The sequence below is a fragment of the Mauremys reevesii genome, linkage group 3 (assembly GCF_016161935.1).
Source record: "Mauremys reevesii isolate NIE-2019 linkage group 3, ASM1616193v1, whole genome shotgun sequence".
NCBI lineage: Eukaryota > Metazoa > Chordata > Testudines > Geoemydidae > Mauremys > Mauremys reevesii.
The window spans coordinates 104,451,847-104,478,051 of NC_052625.1; the positions used below are offsets into that span (position 1 = coordinate 104,451,847).

Consider the following 26,205-nt stretch of genomic DNA (forward strand, 5'->3'; position numbering starts at 1 on the left):
CGTGAGTCTTTTATGACAAAAACATCCAAACCACACCCATCACCATACTGTAGTCTAAGAAATTTCGGGCGACCCAGTGTTGCAACAAAGATGTCAAGTATGTTGTTTAATGGAAGAGCAAGGCGCTCTGGTGATAGACCCTAAGCTGCACAGACCCATTCGTCACTTACAATATATATTGATTTGCCATTGGCATATTACAGCACAGATACATCTCAGCTTTTCCCATTTCCCTAATCCAGACAAATTTTAGGTGAACTATTACAAACCAAAAACTCAAGGCAAAACATTCTTAGTCTGTTGGCCAAACGCTCTTTGAACTCGACAAAACAAACACAGTTGGATAAGATGTGTGAATATAGGTTCATCCGCCCCCCGACCTTTAAAGCTAGTCGGTTTCAAGAGCTTCTGGAAAGTGTCCGGGACTAAAGAGGTTTTGTTTCCTAAGGAGAGTCTACGTGTTTTCAGCACTAAATGCTGAACAGCTCCACCCCCCGCCCGCGCGATGCATGGGTATTAGAGCCAGTAACATGGCCTGGGCAGCTCCCTGGGCCAAAGGCAGAACTACCCAGTTAGCAGCATTCCTAGGTGGTTGTCTTATCGCTCCGATTTGAGCTCCAGCTGGAAATTATAACAATTCGGAGCAGGACAGGTGTGGAGGGTGCTCACTGTCGCCTCTTCTAGCGGTCTCCGAGCCAAACGTTCCTTCCTCTGGAGATGAAGAGCTCCTCCCGCCCACAACCACGACGGACCAAACTTCACGCATACCACCCAATGGGCTTGGCGGCTCCTCCCAGCAGAGGCGGAGCTGGGCGAATGTAAAAATGGAAGGACTGAGGCAGGAGAAGACCCAGCCTGCCTCCAGCCCATCAGCTGGGCTCTGTCAGAAAGGGGCCGAAACACAGCACGGGACGAGGCTGGGGACCATCAAAGCCTGTGGCAGGAGCTGTACGGTTCCATAGACCCTGGAGGGCTGCACTCTCTTCTCTTGCCAGAGCAATGAAGACCCAGCTAGAAAGCTATGCCAGTCCCATCGCTATCCCCGTGTGAGCAGCTGTGAGAAAGGACTTCGGGATGCGCCCTTCAGAACAGAAGCACCCCCGAAGATTATGATTAAGTCAAAAAGAAAGTTTCGTTCTGGATCTGGTTTAGTTCCCCTCAGCTTCCCAATGTGCAAGAGACTGTTCTGACCCCGAAGAAGTGGCTCTGGGTAGAGAAATTACACAACTGAAGGTCTCTCTCTTTTAACTCTTCAGCGTTTGCCCGCAGACAATCCCTCCTTTGCGTTTTTGGTGGGAGAAAACTTGGAAGAAAGGAAGATCAACATTTTCTTTGCTGACTCAGAGACAAATCCTTTTGCTCTTTCCCACTGCAGTTGGTGTCTCCGGAGCTGGGAGGATGGCTGGAGAGCTCTCCCTCAACTTTACCGTGCAGCCCGCAGGAGGAAACGTCAGCAATGCTTTGGTGCCAGGGGCGGTACTGAAGACAGACCTCCTGGCCCCTTCCCGGGGCACGGCGATGTTTATCGTCCGCTGTGTGATCCCTTCGCTTTACCTGCTCATCATCACCGTGGGCTTGCTGGGCAACATCACCCTGGTGAAGATCTTCATTTCCAACAGCGCTATGAGAAGCGTGCCCAATATCTTCATCTCCAGCCTGGCCGCCGGAGACCTCTTGCTGCTGGTGACCTGCATGCCGGTGGATGCCTCCAGCTACCTCTTCGAGGAATGGATGTTCGGGAAGGTGGGCTGTAAACTCATCCCGGCCATCCAGCTCACCTCGGTGGGCGTGTCCGTCTTCACGCTCACCGCCCTGAGTGCAGACAGGTAAGATAGCAATACGCCTAGAGATCTTGTGTGTGTGTTTGTGTGAGAGACAGACAGACAGACAGACAGACAGAAATTTCTGCTCTACAGGAGCAACTAGTTGCCAGATATTAGTACCAGACCTATTCTGGTACCATAGGAATGCTGGTGCAACAGAATGTTCTGTTTTGACACGCCCTTGAATTATATCTTGATTTTGTTGTCCAAAACAGCGATACCCATTTCATCTCCATTTCAAACAAACAGAAAAAACAACAAACAAATTCCCTCACTCTTTCCCCCAGCAATAAAGAGGAAAGGGCTTATTCCTGCATCTCTTTCTGCTAAATGATTTAAAGAGAACCATTCATGGAATTCAAGGCTACTGGATCAGCTCCATTAACACTTTCAAACTTTTGTAGAGGAATAGCAGATAAAGAAAAATACACTTTCTCTTTTTACCATCCTCATGTCCTAGTCTGACAATTCTTACTCACAGTGGTAGTGATTATTCATGTGAGTAGACCTATTGACTCCACTGGGACTGTTCCCAGGTGTAGTATTTGCTTGACTAAGGAAGGGATTGCAGGCTCAGGCCCTAAATGACAAATGTGTTGCAAAATAACTGACTGCATCCTTTAAATTATCATTGTCTTTTTTTCTTTCCTGTTTTGAACACTTTTCTTCAGCTTCAGATGAAAGTTTTTGAACTCCTTCAGGCAAAGTTCTCACTGACTTCTGTGGGAGTTTTACCTGAGCATGTGCATGCATGACTGACTTGAAATGTATAACACTGATAAAGGTTTGTGTTGGAAAATGTATCTTTAGCTTTAACACACTTTTTTGTTGTTGTTTTTTGTTTTGTTTTTGTTTTAACTTTTTCCTTCAGGGTATAAAACAATTTTATTTCAGGTTTTCAGCCAGTTTACAAAAGAGTCTGATTTCATCTAAGAGCTTGATCCAAAAGCCCCTCAAAGTCAGATTAACTTTAGTGGGCTTTGAATCATGCCCTATATTATTACTTTTGTATAAAGCATTCAATCTATATTCATGTTTTGTATCTTTGACTGCAACTTGTGAAAGATCCTTAAAGAGGAATGTAACACTCTGATTTCATCAGTTCAGGAATTTACCTCAAACTGCCTTGTATATGAAAGTGGACATGCAAAATATTCTTTCATTTTAAAAAGTGCTATTGTGATATTCTATATGATATGTAAGGAATGTATTTGCAAATCAGAGATTTGTAAAATCACCAGTGAAATATGGTGGAGGTGGTATAGTGGTTCAAGTTTAATTTATTTTACTTTTGAGATACAACTTCTGAGTCATCATAAATTCAGTATTATTTTACATATAGTTTTGTATCCTTGTTATATAATAATGCTAAAGTCATGATGACTGCATATATTTTAGTGTTGACATCCTAGAAAACAGCAATACACATGATGTCTTGACTGCATAAAATGTTTTTATTACAGGTGGTTCCTTTAACATTTTAGAGGTTTGTATTATATTATGCGTAGTAGAAATGGGAGTGATTTCCCTGACAAAGCCAAGCATATTATTTGACAACTGTGTTTCTTCTTTTCTTCTGCAGATTATCTTTTAATTTACCATGGATTTATTCACTTGGTAAATAATGACCAATCTCAATCCATCAGTCTTTACTTAGCAAAAACTTCCATAGACTTCAGTTGGCTGAATCGTTATTACTTTTGGACACAGTCCAACTTTCATTAAAGTCAATGAGAGTCTTGACTTAATGGGAGTTGGAGAAGTCTCTTTCAACTCTATCCTGCACTTTTGTAGACCTTAAGCTCCCATTGAACTAAATGGAAGGCATTCATACTGAAGGAATGCTGGATCTCCAAAGAAGTTACAGGAGCCTCACTGTTTACTACAGTGGTTAGTTTGGTGCAAAGTAAACATACTCTTTTCACAGATATCCTTTAAAGTACTTGTACTTTTTACTACATTGTAACTAAAAGTTTTTCTGGTCTATCATTGCCATGAGAATCAACAGAAAATACTCAGACAGACCTAAGGAGAGATTTGTGAATTTGTCTTTTTTTAGCTTTAGGAGGAAAAAGGGATCAAATTTGTCCCTTTAAACTTCAGTGGGGTTAAACATACAAAGTAACACATATAAAATATTCAGAGTTTTTTTAACAGTATGCCTACATTTACTATTTGGATTGTATAAAAGGAGTTGGGAGAAACTGGAATGAGGAGCAAAAGGGAGGGTGTAAATATTCCCATAGTGTAATTAATAGTAATCATAAGTTTGGAAATTCCCTATGTCAAATGACATGTGCTACAGTAATGGTGATTTCTGAAAATAAAATATTACAAGGGTTGACTTCATAAGTCACCATGGACTGAACAGTATGATATTTGAGTATTGAGACTTGTTGTGGACGGGGGTCAATTAATACCCTTGTTTGGATATTACAGTGGTACTCATTGCATATACATCTATTCCAGGGGTCCCCAACATTGTGCCCATGGGCGCCATGGTGCCCACGGGGACATCTAAATGTGCCCGCATCCTGGCTGGTGGTGGAGCATCCGCCGAAATGCCACCAAATTTCTGTGGCATTTCGGCGGTGATGCCTCTCGATGATGCCGCTTGCTGCTGACAAGCGGCGTCATCGAGAGGCATCGCCCCCGAATTTCTGCGTCATTTCAGCAGCAACGCCTCTCGATGACACCGCTTGCTGTCAACAAGTGACGTCATCGAGAGGCGTCGCCACCGAAATGCCGCTGAAATTCAGCGGCATTTCGGCGGATGATCCACCGCCGCCACGGTCCTTTGTCTGGTGCCTGCCAGACGAAAAGGTTGGGGACCACTGATCTAGTCTAACTGTCCTTTGTATTTCATTTGACCTCTCTGTTACAGATAAATATTTTCTTCAGAAAACTGGTGACCTCTTCCTTTTAGTGAAATAAATGTGTACCTTGTATCTTGTCCCTTGTAGAATACTGGGCTCCCATGATCTTTCTCCATGTAAACTTCCTGAAGAAATTGTACTGCATGATGATTAGAAACAATTATATCTGCAAAATGCCTCGAAAACAAGTTTCAATGTGTCTGGATTCTATCATAGAATCATAGAATATCAGGGTTGGAAGGGACCTCAGGAGCACATCTAGTCCAATCCCCCGCTCAAAGCAAGACCAATCCCCAACTAAACCATCCCAGCCAGGGCTTTGTCAAGCCTGACCTTTAAAACCTCTAAGGAAGGAGATTCCACCACCTCCCTAGGTAACCCATTCCAGTGCTTCACCACCCTCCCAGTGAAAAAGTGTTTCCTAATATCCAACCTAAACCTCCTCCACTTCAACTTGAGACCATTACTCCTTGTTCTGTCATCTGGTACCGCTGAGAACAGTCTAGATCCATCCTCTTTGGAACCCCCTTTCAGGTAGTTGAAAGCAGCTATCAAATCCCCTCTCATTCTTCTCTTCTGCCGATTAAACAATCACAGTTCCCTCAGCCTCTCCTCATAAGTCATGTGCTCCAGCCCCCTAATCATTTTTGTTGCCCTCTGCTGGACTCTTCCCAATTTTTCCACACCCTTTGTGTAGTGTGGGGCCCAAAACACGACACAGTATTCCAGATGAGGCCTCACCAATGTCGAATAGAAGGGAATGATCACATCCCTTCATCTGCTGGCAATGCCCCTACTTATACAGCCCAAAATGCTGTTAGCCTTCTTGGCAACAAGGGCACACTGTTGACTCATATCCAGCTTCTCGTCCACTGTAACCCCTAGGTCCTTTTCTGCAGAACTGCTGCCGAGCCATTCGGTCCCTAGTCTGTAACAGTGCATGGGATTCTTCTGTCCTAAGTGCAGGACTCTGCACTTGTCCTTGTTGAACCTCATCAGATTTCTTTTGGTCCAATCCTCTAATTTATCTAGGTCGCTCTGTATCGTATCCCTACTCTCCAGTGTATCTATCACTCCTCCCAGTTTAGTGTTATCTGCAAACTTGCTGAGGTTGCAGTCCACGCCATCCTCCAGATCATTAAGGAAGATATTGAACAAAACCGGCCCCAGGACCGACCCTTGGAACACTCCACTTGATACTGGCTGCCAACTAGACATGGAGCCATTGATCACTACCCGTTGAGCCCGACGATCTAGCCAGCTTTCTATCCACCTTATAGTCTATTCATCCAGCCCATACTTCTTTAACTTGCTGGCAAGAATACTGTGGGAGACCATATCAAAAGCTTTGCTAAAATCAAGGAATAACACTTCCACTGCTTTCCCCTCATCCACAGAGCCAGTTATCTCGTCATAGAAGGCAATTAGGTTAGTCAATTAGGTCAGGATAATGGACCAGTTTTTCAGGAAGTGTAAATGGAGCTATGCTGATTTATACCAGCTAAAGATTCAGCCCAACGTTTTCAGTTTCCTTTAACAATACCATGGGCTACTGTTTATAGTTCATACTTTTTTGCATGGTCACATTTTTCTAATATTGTGATCAAATACAATTCTGCTGTTTTCTCTAGATTTATTTATCTTTTTAACAAATACTTAAAGTGCAGAGGGTCAAATGCAGCCCTTGTGTAACTCCATTGAAATCAATGGAATTAGACCAAGCATAAATCGGGTTCTATCACCATACATACAGAGTGACTTATTCTTCTTGTTTAAAAGCATGACCGAAAGAAAGCACTAATTAGATGGCTATTAGGATAATTGAGTAATGGTCATGGTTGAAATCAGACTCCACTGAAGTTAATAAGAGTTTTGTCATTGACTACATTAGAGCCAGCATTTTAACTCCTACATTTTAATAGCAAAGCTCCATCATCATTTTGGCCCCACTCCAAAAGCATTTAAGTACATGCTTACAGTTAGGAGCCTGCTTTAGTGCTTTGCTGGATCAGCACCTTACATCATTATTGAGATTTGAATAGCTCAGCTATTCAATACAATATTACTTTTAATCTTCTATGGCTTCAAGTAGCATTTCTTGGAACTATGCATAAGTAGATGTAGAAATGGAGAGAAAGACAACTACAGTTCTATATAACCTTAAAAATATATGAGTTCAGTGCTGGTTTCTGACTTTATAATAGAAAACAAAATGCTTGTTGAGTCAGTTTATACCTCTATTATTTCTTACATTGTCAGATACCCAATTGAAAAATTTGATGAGGTCTTTCAGCAGTGGTGTTAAAGTCCTTTACTAGAGTGTGGTGGGCACCAAAATATCCCACAGCACAGGGGTTCCCAAACTGGGGGCCGGGACCCCTCAAGGAGCCATGAGGTTATTACATGGCGGGTCGTGAGCTGTCAGCCTCCACCCCAAACCTCGCTTTGCCTCCAGCATTTATAATGGTGTTAAATATATGAAAAAGTGTTTTTAATGTATAAGGGAGGTGGTATTCAGAGGCTTGCTGTGTGAAAGGGGTCACCAGTACAAAAGTCTGAGAACCTCTGACATAGCAGGTACTGGGTTTGTATCCTTAAATATTTGCATACACACCAGACCATGAGGTCATTTTATGAGACATAGGCCACAGAAAGTGGTAGTTTCATGAGTAATGTCATGTCACAGTATCAGCATTTGCAGAGCTGAAACATCATTACAAGTAATATTGTCTTATGGACTGTATCCCATAAGTTATGGTACATAAAATATCGATTTTTCATAAGTAGGGAACTAATAGTAAAAGATTTACCTTGACTAGAAGTCTGTGTTCAGAGATATCCACATTCTCCTAAACAAGCCTGCCTCTCTTAAAAACATGGACTGGAGGCAAAAAGTAATTATTTTCTACACTTTTTTGGTGCTAAACTCCGTTGGCACACTGAGTGTGTGATGGAGGGGTTTGAAGAAATTTAAACCATCCAACAGGTGTAGTTAACCAAATACTGAGCACTGTATCTGCCATCCCAACCTCCTTATACCAGGACTGACATCAAGGGTCAAGAAGACTGCAATCTGCCATCTTGGGTTCTCTTCATTAACTCAGGAAGGACATTTTAAAAGAATAGGAAGGAGAGAGACTGAATAAGAGAGGAAAATAAGTGAATTCCCTATCAGTCTCTCTATCTAGGTATTTTTAATGTGCCCAACACTGGTTTCTGAGCACACTGGGCCTGATTCTGCTCTCACTTACACTGGTAATGCTATGAACTCCAATGGTGTTACTCCGGGTTTACCCTGATGTGAGCAGAGAATCAGGCCCTATATCTCCATCCCAATATGTTTAGGGGAAATGGTGTAGCTGGGAATTCCATGTGAAATCTTTTCTTGGCATGAAATAAGTTCAAACACTCAGATACATCTTAGTGTATTGGCAATGGATAGTTTAATAGGAGACTGAGTTAAAAGTCAAGGGTGGGGTTTTCAAAACTCCCACTGACTTCCATGGGAGCAGAGTACGGTCAATGCCAAGCACTTCTGAAGATTGTACTCTAAGTTTGTAAAGCCCTATCTGTTTTCTTCTTAAACAGGCAAGGTTCCTATGGCCCCTGTATTGGACCAAGATTACTAATATTAGTCCACTGCACCACACAGGTGGAAGGATGAATTTGAAAGTCACTGAATATCCTGACTGCTCCTACTGTGTCAAATGTGTTAAGAGCCCCCCAAAGTTCTCATTTCTTCCCTGTAGTGGAGCAAGTGAAGAGGGTGAGTGGCTAAGTGAATACACATATAGGATACCGGAAAAGTACTTAAGTTGCATATACTTGTTTACCCTAAAACAAACCCTCAGAAATAAATAAGCAGCAATAAACGGCACACTGAAAGTAACTTGAAAGAAACCAAGAACAGGTTTAAACCAAAGATTAAATAACAGAAAACATAAAGCCAATCAGACTAAAAAGGGGAAACTGACTCGATTGCATACAGTAGATAGAAAAGGAAAGGGAAGGGGGAGGGAGGAGAAATGTAGTCAGAAGAACTGCATTAGCCTATTAGTTCCAAGAAGGGAGAACAGGACCCTAAAGGTTAATATATTGGATTGGCTTGTTTACTAAGATAATTTCAAGAAAATAGGCCAAGTGATTTTCATATAATAGATCATAAAAATATGATTCAGTATCTGATAAATTGCAACACAGAGAAAACCAAAGGGTAAAGAGGTGATCCTTTTCCTCTCTTTCTTTTTGTCAGGCCAGTCTTTTATTTGATATTTTATTTAAATTTTCAAACATGTCATGCAAAGTACCTGCAGACTTTCTGAAAGCCAACTGGATTAGATGTGTACTGAAGAACATTTTGCTAGACTTGGAGCAACAAACATTTTCTTTTCATTCAGGGATAACATAAACTAGGCGATGTATTTCCCTTCTTTATGGTTATTTTCTGGCTTAGGACAAGAGAAACTGTTGTACATCTTATGTAGTTGCTCTTTCAAATTTATGTCAAAGGTGCCTAGAGTCTGGTATAGGCGTTTGCTATTCTTTTTTTATACATAGGAAAATATCTTCAAAGCTACATATATATTTGTACTCTGGGTACTAATCATTACAGTCAGGTAACAAAGTTTCAAGAGATGGAAGGCAAGTAGAATCACAGATAACTACTAGGGCTTGGCAAAAGGTTTGTTAATTGAGTCAGGGGCTGGGGCTCAGAGCATATACATGGAATTGTTTCTCTTCAGGTAATGTTCTTTTTGTACAGATCGGGTTTAGCCAACATTTTCTTGGTTTTGTACTTGCCCAGTCCCAAATTGCAATCATATATAGTCAGTGGATTCCCACAGGAAAAGCATATGGGAGAAATTTCTGTTGGGAATCCTCTCCAAAACCCCTGTGCTAGAAAGACTTTTGCTGGAACTGTAGCCCTGATTCAGCAAGATACTTCAGTGGGATTTCTCCCGTGTTTAAAGTTAGGCACATGCTGAAGCACCTTGCTGAACTGGGCCCTTGGTATGTAGGTAGCTTTTTGTTAATTTAGCTAGAAAATAATCCATGCATTTGTAGGAATCAATGTGTATTTGTAGCAGTCAAAATACCTAAAATAGCTATGCCTGGCAATGGCTAGTTTGCAGGGTTCTTAGGTCACTCAGTGTGTTGTGTCAGGGAGGAGGGATGTAAGGCTGGGTCTGGGCCCTTGGCCTCACCTCTCCTTGCAAGGTTCACAGATAGGACTAGACTACTACAATAGATCAATGGGATGCCAGTGTGTCAGGTGTCAGTCATACCGTTTTTGGGAACTGTTCTGCCTTGTCACGTGGATGACCTTTGTTCAAGCACCTGCTTGTTGAACAGTATTTACTGAGTCTACATCATACCTGGCTGATGGGAGGTGCAGTTCACTGCATCACATAATTCTGTGCTTGGCAGACCCTGGGCTGTGAGGATGTCAAAAGACACCACATTAATCCATGAGGGAGCTAGGTACTGTACCACCATGATGTTCAAAGGAGGGATGAAACATGGGGCACCAGGTTTGATCCTGATCCCCAGATTTGTATGGGTATTTTCTTGTGGGCTCAGCTCTCTAAAATATATAGTGCTGATCTTCACACATGGCTCCTTTTTTCTAGTTGAAAAACTATTTTAGGACATACAAAGCAGCTGGCACGCCCAAAGTAGTCACAAAAGAATAGACCCAGGCACCAGATTCTAGGATCTTGCTTTGGGATGCAGGGCTCTTCTGCTCAGGCATCTTGATGTCAAGAACTTGAACTCCATGCAGAGATGCAGATGCATTTTTGCTAAATCAGTCTAGCAGATGCATACTAACAACTCTAATCAAGAAATGAGAGGGGTTGGAGCTAGTTCTCTGAGACACAGAGAACTAGGGTCTGGGCCAGAGGAGGTTCTGCAGGGAGATAGCTTATGGTGAGTTTTATGTTCTGCTGTTGTTATGTAAGTTAACAGTAAAGGCAAACCCCAGAAAAGAGGCATTGTGTATTATATGCATTGAATGTATCTTCTCTCTTCAGGTGAAGATCAGAATGTCGCCTATTTACAGTATGAAAAGCCCCAAATCTTCCAGTTTGTTTTTGAGTTTTAACCCTTTCACACAGCTTTACTAAATGTATGGGAGAATTATTCAAGGAAAAAAATCAGTATGAAAATTGATCTTTGGAACAGATTGAGAAATCACCTAACCTGAAACATTTGCAAATTAAGTACAAATAATGCAATTCAGATCAAATACAACTTCTCTTTGTTGGTTCTACTCTTTCTTTCTCAATCAGTTTTGTTCAACATGTCCCTCAAGACCACGTGCTGAATGAGCTTCTCTAGTATGCTGAGAAGCCCTTGTTAGCAAATATCCATTTCCTCTAGGTTAAGAACGTGGGATTTACTCTATTGGATCATACTATCAAGATCAGTACTCTGCCCCTAGCAGTGCTGCAAAGTAAGGTGAAAAAGGAAAGCTAGTCCACATAGCTTTCTGGGCAATGCTATCCAGGGGGGAAACATTTCTTACTGAGCATACTGATGATGAGATATATTTATAGAAAAAATAGTGAATATACTTAGCTCTTATATTTATATTTATTTATAGAATAAATAGTGAAGATACTTAGCTCATATATATAAGTACGTTCACTATTTATTCTATAAATAAATACACCTCTACCTCGATATAACGCTGTCCTCAGGAGCCAAAAAATCTTACCGCGTTATAGGTGAAACCGCATTATATCGAACTTGCTTTGATCTGCCGGAGCACACAGGCCCCCTCCCCACCCCGGAGTGCTGCTTTACCATGTTATATCTGAATTCATGTTATATCGGATCACGTTATATCAGGGTAGAGTGTGTATATATATATATATATATGAGCTAAGTATCTTCACTATTTATTCTATAAATAAATATATATATACACACACACAGAGTGATTGATTTTTATATATATCTTACGCAAAATGTATATTTATGTTGCATCATTGCTTTAGATTGCAGAATTGCATCAGGAACAGAATATTTCTAATGTGTGTTTTGTTATAGAAACATCCGTTCTTTCAGGCTTTATGGTTTTGGGGGGTTTAATTTTTTTGTATATCATTTTTCACTTTTCCTCCTCTGTCTATTTCTTATTTGTGTGTGTGTTGTTCCTTTTGTATTATCCATTGTTTTTTCCACATTAATATTCTACCTTTTGTTTTATTTTTCAATACTTTGTTTACACATTCAGCTCTTTAATTGTGTATTTTTGCTTTCTCTCCTTACCTTCTTTATTTTTGGTAAATGCATTTTTGTGTCTTTGATCCTTTTATTAGGTACAATAAACAAATACATAAAAATCTAAGTGGATGTCTCTGTGTTGCTACAATGCAAAGCTTCTGCAGAAGATGCAAATGAAATGGAATCAGATATGCTGAAAAGGGGAGAATGAGGCAACTGGTATGGAACAGCTGAAAAGGCGGATGAGGCAACAGTTTCCTTTTATTCAGGATTTTAAAATGTAAGGCCGGATCCTGAGCTGCTGTAAATGGACACGACTCTGACGTCAACAGAGCTGTGCTCATTTACACTGCCTGAGTATTGGCCATAACATTTCTGAAAATCAGGGGGACGTGTTATCCTATAGCTGCTCTTTAATTATTCTACCCATCACTGGCACAGGCTATTCCTGAATTTAGAAAGGAAATGTGGGGAATGGTTTTATGACAGTTATAGTTTTAAAAGGGTAAACTGTAATTGAACAGATTTTACACCATAGGCTTATGCCTCCAGACATTTATGCTTCTGTGCAACAAATACATTTTATTGACCTTCTCCTCTGGTAGTGGTACCTTTAGGAGATGAAAATTGATTTTCTTTATTCAGGTATGTGCAGAGCAATAGTGTGCTTCTTGATCCACTGCCTAAGGATGTGCAGTAGCAATAGCCATACAGTATATTATATCGAGATGGGTATATATACACACTTTGAAATGATGTTTATATAAATTATGTATTAGTGAGAATGTTATTATAAACAGACTATGTTGAGGGATAGCTCAGTGGTTTGAGCACTAGCCTACTAAACCGAGGGTTGTAAGTTCTATCCTTAAGGGGGCCACCCAGGAATCTGGGGCAAAATCACTCCTTAGTCCTGCTAGTGAAGGCAGGGGGCTAGACTCAATAATCTTTCAGAGTCCCGTCCAGTTCTATGAGATAGGTATATCTCCATTTAAAAAAAAAAAGTTGTTTCACTGTCCCGGTTTTGTGAAACCAACCTGTTCCAATATCCTGGGAAGTTTTTGGAAATCATTAGTTCACTAAGGACCTTGACTTCAATGGGCTTTGGATCAGGCCCATAGTGAGGGCAAGGGGGAGAGGAATAAAACCCCAAATGCTTCACTCCTTTCAAATGCCTTGCCCATTCAAACCTCCAGGAGACAAGACTCATAGGAGCCAAAAAGTTTTATAGCCTGATCTTTTAGTCTATTACTAGACTAGACAGGGGTGTAAAATGTGTCATGGAATGAAGAATCAGGCCCTTAGTTTTTGCTGTTTTCACAGTCACTGCTAGCCTTTCTGACCATATTCCATATTGAACCAAATCTGCTATGGCACATTAAGTTGTATAAAAGGTGCCCATCAGTGAATTTTTGGAGGCATGTATGTGCTTAAATATCATTACAATAGAGAATACTGAAAATTCTCCATTATTTCTTTCACCATCACCCTCCTCAGGAATAGGCTTGAGCAAATGGATAAAGATGTCTTTTATCAGTCAGTGAAAGGCTGTGCAATACCAGGTAAATGGATTCAGGCCAGTGGCAGTAAGAGGCTATGGCTCTCCATGGATCTGCGAGTTGGCCTCTTGCTGCAAGGCTTTTGTTAGCCTGTAAGAAGTACACTAGGTTTATTTTAGATGAGAGGTGGAGGCAGAGGCAAGAGAAAAAGAAAAGGCAGAGAAATGTTACCATCTTTCTGTGAAACTCCAGATATGGGGGGCTGGGGGGAGTTTGAGTAGGATAGAATTATACTTCCCACCTGCAAGGTGATCATATTTTCAAAATAAAAAACAGGGAAATTTTTAAGGTGACACCTTTTAGGGTGGAGAAATCATCATACCAAAGACAAGAGTATCATTTTAAAAAGTGTCATACTAGGCTATTGCTGTTGCTAGTTTTGGGCTCAACAGGACCAATTTCTTGGAGTTGCAGAATTTGTTTCCCCAGAAACTTATCATGAAACACTGAACACATGTCACTGACATTCGCTTTGAGCATATGAACAGTTTTAATCATGTCTCCACTCACCCATTCAATTTCTCTTCACTCCTAATGCTTATCATCACACTGAATGATCATTCCACTGGTAAATGCAGAACCAGTTCTACTCAGCAAAGGGATATGTCTTGAACAAGCATTTTATATTTGTTAAAAAACAAACAGTGCCAAATGGATAGACTGATTCTATGAAAAACTAGGAAATTGCAGGTGTCCTGAAAGAACTTCCCAGGACACTAGACCATCATACGAATAAGGTCATTTTCTCCTGTACTGAATAGTCAAATTCTGCTCCTCTTACTCAGGCAAATAGACTCATTAAGTCAATGCAGCTGCTCATGTAAGGAAAGCAGGATTTGCTTTAGAGGGTTTACTTTTCACCCTCCTGGTATAAAATTTCTCTGCATGATCTACTACTGGACACTGATTCTTTGTAAAAAGTGCTGCATTACAACACCTTAATTCTGTATTTAGACTCCTGACGACCATTTATATTGTCAAGCTAAACAATGTCTTATATTTCAAACCTAACAATCACACTCAAAGTAAAATGCCAGTAGAGAGATGAGCGTGGCAGATGGCATTTTGGGGGATTACTTGTGGGCTAAGCACTGGCCCTGTTATCTTAAAATGGAAGCTATGTGGCTAAGTCAGTTGTACCAGAAAACTTCCCCAATAGCTTTAAAACATAATTCAATACAAATCACAGTAATATGACAACAATTTGCAATAATCAGCTTTAAATTACATCTCAGTGATCAACACCTTTTCTTTTCGAGTCAGTAGTTGGCCCCATTAACATCTCTGAAATTCTCAGATAAACACAATCTGCATTTCAATCTGTTTCAAAAGCAGCAGGAATGCAATGTAATCAGATATAACTTCTGCGTCATCTATGTTTTCACAAACGCCTTCAAATTGCAAAAACATTCACTCTTTTCATAACTGGGGGATCCAGCTGTCTCTATAACTGCAGGGCAGTATTGGAGCTTGCCTTTATAGAAATAAATAAATGTGTAACACCTTAATTTGGGCTAGAGATCCTCAGCTGGTATAAAGAGGCATAGCCCCAATGACGTCAATGAAATTATGGAGACAAGGGGGGGTGAGGTGATATCTTCTGAGCTTGTCTTTCACCAACAGAAGTTGGTCCAATAAAATATATTACCTCACACACTGCCTCTAAAATCCTGGAACCAACATGGCTACAACATCACTACAAACAACAAATGAAGTTATGCTGATTTACACCAGCTGAGGATGTGGTGTGTTAGCACTGTGTATATGTGAGTCATGAGAGCCTATATGTCCCATTTACACAGGACATTGCAGTAACTGTTTGGCTTTTCTACAGGAGCTTACTTATATGGTCCACAGCATTGTTAATAAAAGTAAAGGAAATCCCTGTAGTTCCATATTCCTGGACATTATTAATGATGGTTCTTTGTGAAGAGCTTGATGGGATTTTCTTTTGTAAGGTACAGACAAATGGTTTTCATTACACTTCTCAGACTGCTGTTGAACAGTTTGTGTGGATGGAGCTTGTCTCTAAAACATAACCCTGAACTGGATGTTTCTGATGTGAGGATCACTCTCCTTTGACTACTTCGTTGGTCCTCGTTTCAACTGATTTCTATGCAGATTACATGGTGTAGTTTTAAGGCCCTTATCCTGCACAGTAAAACACCCCCTGACTTCAAAGGTGCAGGATAAAGGCCTAAGCAAATAAGGCATCTCAGTGTTAGAAGTATTGAGAAAATCTGGCATCATGTTTTGGACAAGGCTGCTTGTTAGTGTTGCAGGTCCATGAAACAGATCTCCCTGGTGGCCAGGGCCGGCTCTACAGTTTTCGCCGCCCCAAGCAGCGCGCCGAATTGCCGCCACGGGTGGCAGGGGCAGTCCGTGCCCTTAGGGCGGCAGGCGCGTTTCCGGGGCGGTGGCAATTTGGTGGCAGCTTCTATATTTAGCTGAAGCCGCCCAGACAGCATAGAAGCTGCCGCTGAATTGCCCTCACCGCGGAAACGCGCCTGCCGCCCTAAGGGCACAGGGACTGCCTCCGCCGCCCACAGCAGCAATTTGGCATGCTGCTTGGGGGCAAAACAACAGGGCCTGCCGCCCCTTGCAGATTGCCACCCCAAGCACCAGCTTGGAATGCTGGTGCCTGAAGTCGGCCCTGCTGGTGGCAAACAGACAAGGAAAGAAACACTGCAAATTTGCAGAAAAGCAAAAGGGATATTTCTGTTTTGTCATTGTGGTTGCTACCTTGAAAACTGCTTTTCCTCATGGCTGACAAGCTGCCTGAAAGTGGTGGATTTTATGGCTTTTTAAGAGAAAATCCTAGTCCAGCTGTGAAGCTATACCCAAAAGGCATTTAGACATGCTTTATTTCAGAGTACAGTGTGTGTGGCAGGAAGTGGACTCAGTGTAGTGTAGAGCAGCACAGCAGTGGTCAGGAAGTCTGATGCCTGTAGTAGTGGTATACCTGTAAGGACTAGAGACTTCTTTTTTCTTGCTACTTTCCTATTCCAGTTTAGCAACTTTTAAAGCCTTCTTCCAAAACTCATGATTATACTCCTGGCTGTCATGAAAATTGTTATAAGTTCTGCTGATATCCAGTCCATGTTCTGAGTCTTTGGCTACCCCTTTGATCATCTTCCATCCACAATCATTGAAAAGGCCATCCTACCAACATAATTCTCAGGTCTCCACTGGACATAGCCATACCAACATAGCTTCACCTCCCTCAAATTGTCTTCAGTTGGGGCAACCTGCATTAAGCCTCTCACAGCCTCATTTCATTTTCTATCATGGAACTGACCATCTCGACAGCTTCATTTCCATGGTGGAGAGCATACTGATTTCTTTTCTTGTTGCTGGCCAAGTCTCTGTTCCATACATTAGGATGGGTTGAATTTCAGTTTTATACACTTTAGCTTTTAACTTTGTTGGTATCTTTTTATCACAAAAAACTGGGGGCATCTCTCACCATTTGCACCAAGCAGCTTTGGTATGATCTCAGGCATCACTCAGGAAGGTACCATTGTCAGCAACCATTGATCCTAGGTATTTAAATTATTTCACTTTAGGCTCTTTGCTTGTAATATCCTTTATGGCAGGTCCTCCTCCATCAGTTGTTACAGCCTCAGTCTTACCAACATTCACTCTAAACTGTGTTGCCACTGTTCAAAGTTGGTTGCAGGATCTCACAGTCTTCTGCATATATCACTAAGTTATCAGCAAACAGCATATTCCAAGGTGACTCCCTTCATATATTCTCACTTATCACATCCAAGACAACAAAAACGAAAAAGGTCTCAACGCTGACCCTGATGCAGGCCAACATTTACTGGAAATTCTCAGTTGTAGCAATGTTTGGTTTTGATTATGGTAGTCATTCCATAATATATATCCTAGAAAAGAAGGACATATCCTTCCAGCACATCTTTCTGTCACAAAGTCTGCCAAACTAATTCTTGTGGTACATGATCATACACCATCTCCAAGTCGATAAAGACCTCACTCAGTTGCTATCTCTTTTCTCTGAACTTGAGTACTCATAGAGCAAATATGGCATAAATCCATTCTGACCCTTCCAAATTTCAATCATTTCATGAAGACACTTTTCAATAACCTCCCATACTTTCATAGCACTGGAAAAGGACCGAACACCAGGCTAAATTCTGAACTTGGATTCATGGGAGTCCTATATGCACATCCAAACATTGAATTTGGTTAATTGTTTTAAAAAATATTTTCCCCAACCAGCTTCAAGGAGAACGATGAAGTTATTGGGGGAGGAGAAGGAAAATAGTCAGAAGGAAGTGAAACATTTTTTAGCATTTAGATCTACTCCCAGTACCAGAGTCATATTTTGATAATATCTGAACTTTTATATGTCTTCCTGTGCATGCTTATGCTGTAGGCAGGAAGGAAAGAATACAATACTGAAAACAGCGCAAGCAGAGGGTACTCAGCAAGCTTCAGGTTCTCAAAGGTATTTAGGTGCCTAAATACTTTAGAGGCTGGAGGTCTCAGTCCCTTGAATGACATTAGTGCAGTCACAGAAGTACAAACATTGAGAATGGTACTTTGCTGTTTCATTTATAAAATGAATATTTATAGTAAATTATTGTCCTGATTCATGGTATTTTATTATTTAAAAGAGACAAAACACAAGAATGCTCTTTCCGACAGTATTAGGTGCAATGGAAGATGACAGTATCTAGCACTTTAGTGGCTTTTTCTCTCTTGAAGCAGCAATTATATCAGTTTCTTTAAAATAATCATCACAGATGATATAATCAACGTTAGGGTTTGAGACCATGTGACTCCAACAAAAATTTCTGTCAAAAAATCTTTCATTCCATCACTAAGACATTTAGTTTGTGTGTCGAGGGGGTGAGGATGACGGATGGAGTTTCTTCCATGCCAACAATAAGAAGCTCTGTAACATATCCACTAGTCAGGTTCAGATATTCGCAGTAGGAGCTTCAAGTGAGTGTGTGAATGTATTTATAAGCAGAATGCCTAAGCTCCAGAGAAAGGAAATTTATTATAAAAATATTTCCTACAATGAAGCACCCTTGCCATTGGTGGTAATGTTAGAGAAGGGGGAAGATAGAATTTTAGGGAAGACTTCTAATTAAAACTGAAGACTCACTTATAATAACTACATGACCTAACTGGCAATGTACAATGCACTGGGTTCATCAAAGAGGTTAATGGGAACTTGGCTTTCCTTGCTAATTTAAATAAATAACATTCCTTAGTTAGGTTTACTTCCAAATGTTAATAAAACCTAGCCAAATTTGTCAAATTTGTTTATAGAAATCTAGGAGCTCATAGATTTCAGATTGTCCTATTATCTACATCTGTGCCAATTTTGTACAAATAGAGAAGCTGCATAATTACCTTTAATTAATGTCAGAATGCATCATTTATGTTTGATTTCATCTGTAGTCTGTGACTTACCATTTCCTATGCCATGTCTCTTCATAGGTATAAACAATGGGCCAGATTCTGCAAAATGCTAAATGCCTCTTGGCAGGTGCTGAGTTCTACTCCCACTAACTTCAGCTGGAGATCAGGGCACTCTGCATCTCACAGGATTGGGCCCTAGGACAGGGAGTGAAGAATAATGTGTCTCTTTAAAAATGCCTGGGGAATTTAAGTAGACAGGACACACTGATGAAATTTTGCAGCCTGACCACCCTTATTCTTCTGAACCGAAGCCAGGGGTTCTTTTGTTACCACAAGTGATCAGTAACTTCATGTCTCATCTTAAAGAGGACACCACCAACAGCACAGTACCCTCTAACACTGACTCAGTGACGGTTCAGATGAAAGTGTGCCATCTACTGAATCACCAACATCAATTTCTGGTTCAGGCCTAACACTGCTTAACTGATGAGAGCTGACAAAACCACAGTCCCAGGTGGTGTGGCTGCAGCTATAATAATTCAATGTCCTGTCATGAAAGAGAGGGAGAGAATTGATTTTCTTAACACAATACATGGCTTTCACAGAAAAAAATGTAATGTTTTTTAAAAAATTGGCAGATGTAATGACCCAACGTCAGCTCAATCAAATCATAAAATGAAACATATCGTTTGTCTTCGTATAATGAAATCAAGGAAGAAAGAACTAAGAAAGATACTGTTGACTAATAAGGTCACAATTTGTGTTTGGAAGCCTTCATGTTCTGCACAGAATTTTGCTGTCTCCATCATGATAGCATAAAAGATTTCCATTAAGCCTGATGCCCAGACCCTCAAAGGTATCCCACTGAAGTTTGTCAAAGGTTTTGAAGCTCCTAACTTCAGTGGGATACCTTTGAGGGTCTGGGCATCAGGCTTATTGGAAATCTTTTATGCTATCATGATGGAGACAGAAAAATTCTGTATAGAACAAGAAGGTTTCCAAACACAGGAGTTGCTTCAGGAAACATTGTGCCCCAGAAACTTTCCTCTGAGGAACAGTTCCTCCAGTGCTTCTCTCTTGCATTGGCTTAGGAATCTGCTACAGCACTATATAGATTGTAAGCTCTGCAGGGCAGACACTGTCTACTATTTTGTTTGTTAAGTGAGTGTAGCACAATGAGAACTTACTCTTGATTGGCCCTTAGGCATTACCATAATAAACACGATTAATAAAATAATAATAATACATGGCATAACATACTCCTCCCTTGATTTCCAGCCAGCTCTGAAGGTTGGGACATAGGGGAGTGGAGCCATCTCTCAACCTCTCCTTCTCCACTCACTCACAGTGCAGGAGAACATTGGATGTTTAGCTCCTGCTTTCCCTTCTGTGCCTGGGTCTGCAGTTTAGGGACATCTAATGCAGCCATGTGGTGCTGGGTGCTAGAATAATAGGGGGCCCCTTCCCACCCCTTCTGCTGGGGGGAACAGGGTCAGAGCGTGGGGGCTTGCCCCCTCCACCTTCCCGGTGCTCCTGCTAGGGGGAGAGCATGGTCAGGGTGCAGGGTCTTCCCCTGCTTCCCGGCAGGAGTGCTGGACAGGCAGGCGGAGTGGGGCAAGCCCCTGGGCCCTGATCCCTCTCCCCCCACAGCAGGAACACTGGTTTGCTGAGCTGGTTGGGGTGCAGGGGAGCCCATTTTTCCAGGCCCTCACAATTGGCTGGGACCCCAGGGCATAAGATTCCTTGGCCCAGTGGCTAATCTGCCACTGGGTCACAGCTTCGCTCCACTCTACTCCCTTGTGTGGCTGAGTTAGATGCAGCCACAAACCAGCCCTTGGTATCCACTTAGCTATATGTTGACTTCTGCTTAGAGCTGAGTGGGAAACATTTTTCCCATCCTGTGAGAATTTTCAAGATTTTTTTTTAAAAAAAAATTCCCATCCTGAATTGGGACAAATTCAAAATGTCAAAAACTAAAAATCTGGAAAAAAAATCAGTTTGGGTCAATCAAACCATTTCATTTCAATAATTTCTGAAGTTTTGTTTTGCTTTTGAAGATTTGTTATTTCTTAATTTTTTTACTATAATTAACTTAAGATTGTTATGAACCAGAAAACTAGATTTTTTCATTTTGATAATGTAGAACTGAAACATTTCAACAAGTTCAAAATGTGTTGTTTTTTCAAAAATATTTGAGTTGAGAAATTTATTCAAACTAACCCTTTCCAGCCAAAAAATTTAGTTTTGATGAACCAGTTTTGTGAAAAACAATCCTGACCAGCTGTATTTCTCTTTCTTTTATTTTACTTTACTGTGGAATGATATTCCTGTTCTTTTATAAGTGCTTGCCTTTTGTATCCTATACTGTTTGTTAATTTATCAATGCTGGCAAAAGTAATATACATTAATAAATATAGTATACTGTAGTAAAAATAGATTATATGTAAATCTTGACACATCACATCAGAAAAATTGAAGTGTCACATGTTACTTTAATCAAAGGCTTGTATTGCCTTTTTGCATCAGACATCGAATGTTTATTATTATTATTAATTAATTATTTTTGCCCCTCTCCAGGTACAAAGCAATTGTAAATCCCATGGATATCCAAACATCAAATGCAGTTCTGTGGACGTGTTTTAAAGCTTTTGCCATCTGGATAATCTCCATGATGTTAGCAGTTCCTGAAGCAGTTTTCTCTGAAGTGGCCCACATCAACGGCACAGATAATGTCAGTTTCAGGGCATGCGTACCGTATCCCAAGACAGATGACATGCACCCAAAGATCCACTCTGTGCTGATATTCTTAGTATATTTCCTTATCCCTCTCACTATCATTAGTATCTACTACTATCATATTGCTAAGACTTTAATTAAGAGTGCACACAATATCCCTGGAGAATATAGTGAGCATTCTAAAAGACAGGTAAGCTATTTGCAGTGCACTTGTATGGTGAAAGATTTGTCTGTTGTACACATTTTAAAATAAAAGCACAAAAGCTATAACATAACTAGTATAGGCCTAGGATTATATTAAAAATTTCATAGGCATGGACCCAGGTCTAGCATTACCTCAAAAAACTCCCTGTTTTAAATCTTATTTTACAACAGCTCTAAGACTAGTTTGGAATGAGTATTTTTACTCTGTTACATAAGAAATACAAAGAAACACAAACCGAAGAGTGTGTTTATTTCTTTTCTGTCTTAGCCTTTTAGTAAGAAACAAAAATAATTCAACTGATGATATTAATTACTATTTATACTGATGTATGGTATTGGTGACTTGAGTATTTGTATGTGTTGTTGATTTAGTAATCACTTTTGTATACATTAAGAAACAGCATTTGCTGGGGCAACCAGTTGTAGCTTTCTGACCTCTATATACTCATCTCTTCCTGAAAGAAATCCAGTGCATTACAGAATAATCTGTGGTAACAAACGATAAAGGGCCAGATTCATCAAAGGTGTAAAAAAACCTTGCGACTGGAAACTAAGTATTGAAATACATCAGAAAAGGCAGTTCTTGTAGGACATCTAGTCTAGCTGAAACCATGAAGTACTGAAAATCCCTTGAGAAAACTTGTAGTTGTAAGGGTTTCTCCTTGTTTCTAGAACAATATGGCTTGGATAAGCAGTCAAATTCTGGGGATATTTCTCTGACTAGAAATGCTGAATATACCAAGGTTCTCCACAATCCAAATTTAGTAGTACCATCCTTCTTGGCATCCTCTATATTACAATATGCTACAAATCTTTGAGACAGAGCATTTTAACAGCCAACTCAAATTAGTGTGACATATCAGCAAGCCATATCAGAAGCCGACTCATCAATGTAAATGACACAACAGTTTTACTGTTCAATAAAGTAAATCTTTCTGAGGGAAAGTGCCTCAAAATCATACATCCACTTTACAGCAGCTTAGATTGCTTAATAAAAGACCAATGCTGATTAAAAGAATTAGGTAGGGTATTTGCTGCCATATTTTAGACTGTTACCTGTTCACCCCCCTGATAAGAGAGAAACATATTTTTAGATGGCAAATCATTTAACAGAATAATTAAAACATTTCCTGGTGTCCTCTCTACTCAACATTTTGTTCCTATTCTAGCCTGTTATTAAAAACACATACTTACCAGCATTGCATGGACCATTTTCTTATTCTGTGAAATATAAAGAGCCATTTGTCTGACCTCAATGAAAGTAAAGCTAATTTACATCACATTTCCGAAACTGTTAGAGATTCTTTAAAAAACAAAACAGATTTTTGCTTTCATTATTTGTTGAGTTTATCTATTAGATTAAAAAGGGGAGGGCAGGCTGACCAATGTACATATCACTTGACAAATGGTAAAGGATTCAGATTCCTGATGCCAACCAGAGTTTCTCTAAGAAAGAGTACAGACGGGGAACATACGCATCTCATATTTTCTGCTATCTTTGCAATTTACAGCTACGAACAGTGCATGCAAAATGCGTGTAAAATCCTGCAAGATCAGAATGGTAGCATTTATAGCCAATTTCCAACTCACTTTGTACAAGTGTACATGGTTGCACAAGGTGAAAGGCAGTGGAGAATCAGGCCGAGTAGAAGCAGGAAGAGATCCATAGTCCTAGAGTGTGTGCCCCTCATGGCACAAACTTTGCAGAGATAGAAAACAGCCTGCTCTCTATGGCTGTGGGAAACCTACTGGTTTGGGTTTGGATGGGTAGTGGTGAACTATATTTACTGGTTTAGTTCACAGGGTTTTGCAACCCTCCAACACCCCCAAGTTCATTTGAGTTTTTCTAGTAAAAAATAGAGCCAGAAAGCATGAATCCTCCACATAAGCCCTCCTCCCCACATCAGGCCCTGGCTCTTCCTACAATGGAGGGAACACACAGTGGCTTTCTATCTTCACTGTCTTCAGAGGTTGACCATCTGGCCTGTTCCCTCCATCCTGTTTTTTTGTGAGGACCAGTATGTAGGCCATATTCCCCCACATTTAGCCCTGTAAATGTCTTTGGAGGAACAGGTGGGCTGCAACTCCCACTATCCTACAGCAATGCAATTGGGAACTGCTTCTCTAGTGTTACTTTGGATGCTTTGCCAGACCCTTTACCTCAGTCTGTATCTGAGACGCCACTGTGTGCTAAGAGCACCTGTTCTGGGGATTTCCTAAGAGAATGGTACAAACTGTGGCATTTCAGCCTCAGAGGGAAATAATGGGATGTAAGTACCATTGCAGAACTAAAACTCCATGCATCAGACTAATAATGTCTCTGAATTTCAAACCTTTTTTCAAATTAGCCAAGTGTTGAGATATATTCCAAAGGAAACTATTCTACCAGCTTACTGTGGTGACTGAAAGACAATGTATACTTGGAATCTGAGTCCATCTCGGTGTACTTATCTATGTAACAAACCCCAATATAAAGGCCAGTCTATCTAGTGTAGCTGCCAGCAGCTAAGGATTGGTTAATGAAAATGAACTGTAAATGAGAAATGAAAGCAAATGAGATAGCAAAAGTAATTTAGCCCTTAAAGGGAGTAATTTTACTGATCTTATCTGAATTCATTGTTAGAGAGTTATTGTAGTGAAATGTCACATGTTTTAATTAATTCTGTTATATGGATTAGTTCTATTCTGTGTTGTTAATTTGGGTTCTGTTGATTTATCATTTTAGATGGAAACTCGAAAGCGTCTGGCAAAAATTGTTCTGGTCTTCGTTGGCTGTTTTGCAATCTGCTGGTTCCCTAACCATGTATTGTACATGTACCGGTCGTTTAATTACAGTGAGATCGACCCATCGCTAGGACATATGATCATTACCTTAGTGGCCCGAGTATTGAGTTTCTGCAACTCCTGCGTCAACCCATTTGCACTGTATTTTCTGAGTGAGAGCTTTAGGAGACATTTCAACAGTCAACTTTGCTGCGGGAGGAAATCTCATCGAGAGAGATCCACCAGTTATCTGCTCAGCTCCTCTGCCATACGAATGACTTCTCTGAAAAGCAATGCCAAGAACACCGTGACTACCTTGACTCTACTGAATGGGCACAACCTAAAACAGGAAATGTCATTATGATTTTATCAGTGCAGCACTTTACCTGGGAATTAATCTGGGCTTTTATTTCACAGCCATGTCAATAGCTTAAGATGCTTTCACTAATCCTTGAAACAGAGGATTGATCCAAATCTCTCAGTTTGGGACCATTGCATATCTAACTTCTAATTACTTTCAGACAGAAATGAATGATATTACTGAGTGAGAAGAGAAGAATGAGTGTTTCTAAGACTATTTGTTAAGGGGCACAATTCTGTACACTTATACAGGATAACAGAGGTATGGTGTTAATAGTGGTGTAACTGATCTGATGTTATTTAAAAAAGAATATTGATTCACTTAGCTGGTAGGTAGCGATGAAAGTAAGATAAATTACTTACCAGTACGGAGCCCTGATCTGGGCCCCTGGAAGGGGCAGGGCTTTGGGTGGAAGGAGTGGGGGTCAGCCTCTCCCAGCCAGCCCTTCCATGCTGCCTGGCCTGTGCTGCCTGGGGCTCTGGCCACTGCTACAACAGAAGTCACCAGGAGCTCTAGGCTCTTTTAAATCACCAGACCCGGGGCAGCTATCCCAAAAGGGGGAGCAATGTTTAAGCGCTGCCTGAGCAGCGCTTTACTGAGGGTCCTTAAAGTGCTGCCATGGCAGTGCTTTAACGTCGGCTGTGTACGGGGTGGTACCGGTGGCCACTTCTTACTGGTACGCCATATCGGCCCACTTTCACCTCTGATGATAGGTGACATTTTACGACTATTGCTCATTGCTCTTGTCCTGTTCTAATAGAGTGTATGAGGAACACAACTAAAAATGATGCACACACTCTGTTCATTAGGGCTGGGAGAGGTGGTTTTTCCAAAGCCATAGGTTCTAGATTCAGAAGAGTAATCAAAATGTTGTGAAGGCTGGATCTGCAGTTGTGCAAATCTATGTAGTTCCATTCACTTGAATGGACCTACAGCAATTTATGACAAATACAAATTTGTTTTTTGAAATCCAAGCTCTGTTTGGCTCTGGCAGACCATGAGTTCTGGGAGGCTGCATTTTTAAATGTTATTCCTCTGTATTATAGTCCTAGAAGCAGGGCAAGAATTACTAGGCAGCCAGAATCTTTGTCACTTGCATAGCACAGAATTCTTTTTAGTTAGAATTTTGAAAATGACAGTTCCTTTGAAAATTAGTTAGCTAACATCAGGGGAAAAAGCATTTTCTGAAACTCAAAAGTTTCTCAGAAACCAAAATTTCAAAATAAAATTCTATGGTTTTGTGAAGCCTGTAA

General features: G+C 40.6%; 2 protein-coding genes across 10 annotated transcripts in view; one reads left to right on the top strand and one right to left on the bottom strand.

Moving 5' to 3' along the window:
• The window catches only part of GJE1 (gap junction protein epsilon 1), a 45,539-nt gene that overhangs the window by 18,053 nt on the left and 1,281 nt on the right, over positions 1-26,205 (bottom strand). For 6 of the 9 annotated variants that reach the window (XM_039528687.1, XM_039528686.1, XM_039528685.1 and 3 more), the window contains exons 2-3: positions 24,700-24,874; positions 18,940-19,083 (exon numbers count right to left, since the gene is read on the bottom strand). The gene's annotated coding sequence lies outside the window, so the exon portion shown is untranslated. The remainder of the gene's footprint in view (positions 1-18,939; positions 19,084-24,699; positions 24,875-26,205) is intronic. The other 3 variants (XM_039528688.1, XM_039528682.1, XM_039528681.1) reach the window with 2 other exon arrangements.
• On the top strand, positions 1,399-24,955 carry NMBR (neuromedin B receptor). Its single transcript, XM_039528678.1, has 3 exons — positions 1,399-1,826; positions 21,466-21,814; positions 24,554-24,955. Exons 1-3 carry the CDS (start codon positions 1,399-1,401, stop codon positions 24,953-24,955), a joined length of 1,179 nt encoding a protein of 392 aa, XP_039384612.1.

Bases quoted from the DNA above. Each gene is read 5' to 3' on its own strand.
- NMBR (XM_039528678.1), top strand. From the start codon at position 1,399: ATGGCTGGAGAGCTCTCCCTCAACTTTACCGTGCAGCCCGCAGGAGGA. The intron at 1,827-21,465 runs GTAAGATAGCAA...GCCCCTCTCCAG, and splicing joins ACCGCCCTGAGTGCAGACAG to GTACAAAGCAATTGTAAATC. The intron at 21,815-24,553 runs GTAAGCTATTTG...TTATCATTTTAG, and splicing joins GTGAGCATTCTAAAAGACAG to ATGGAAACTCGAAAGCGTCT.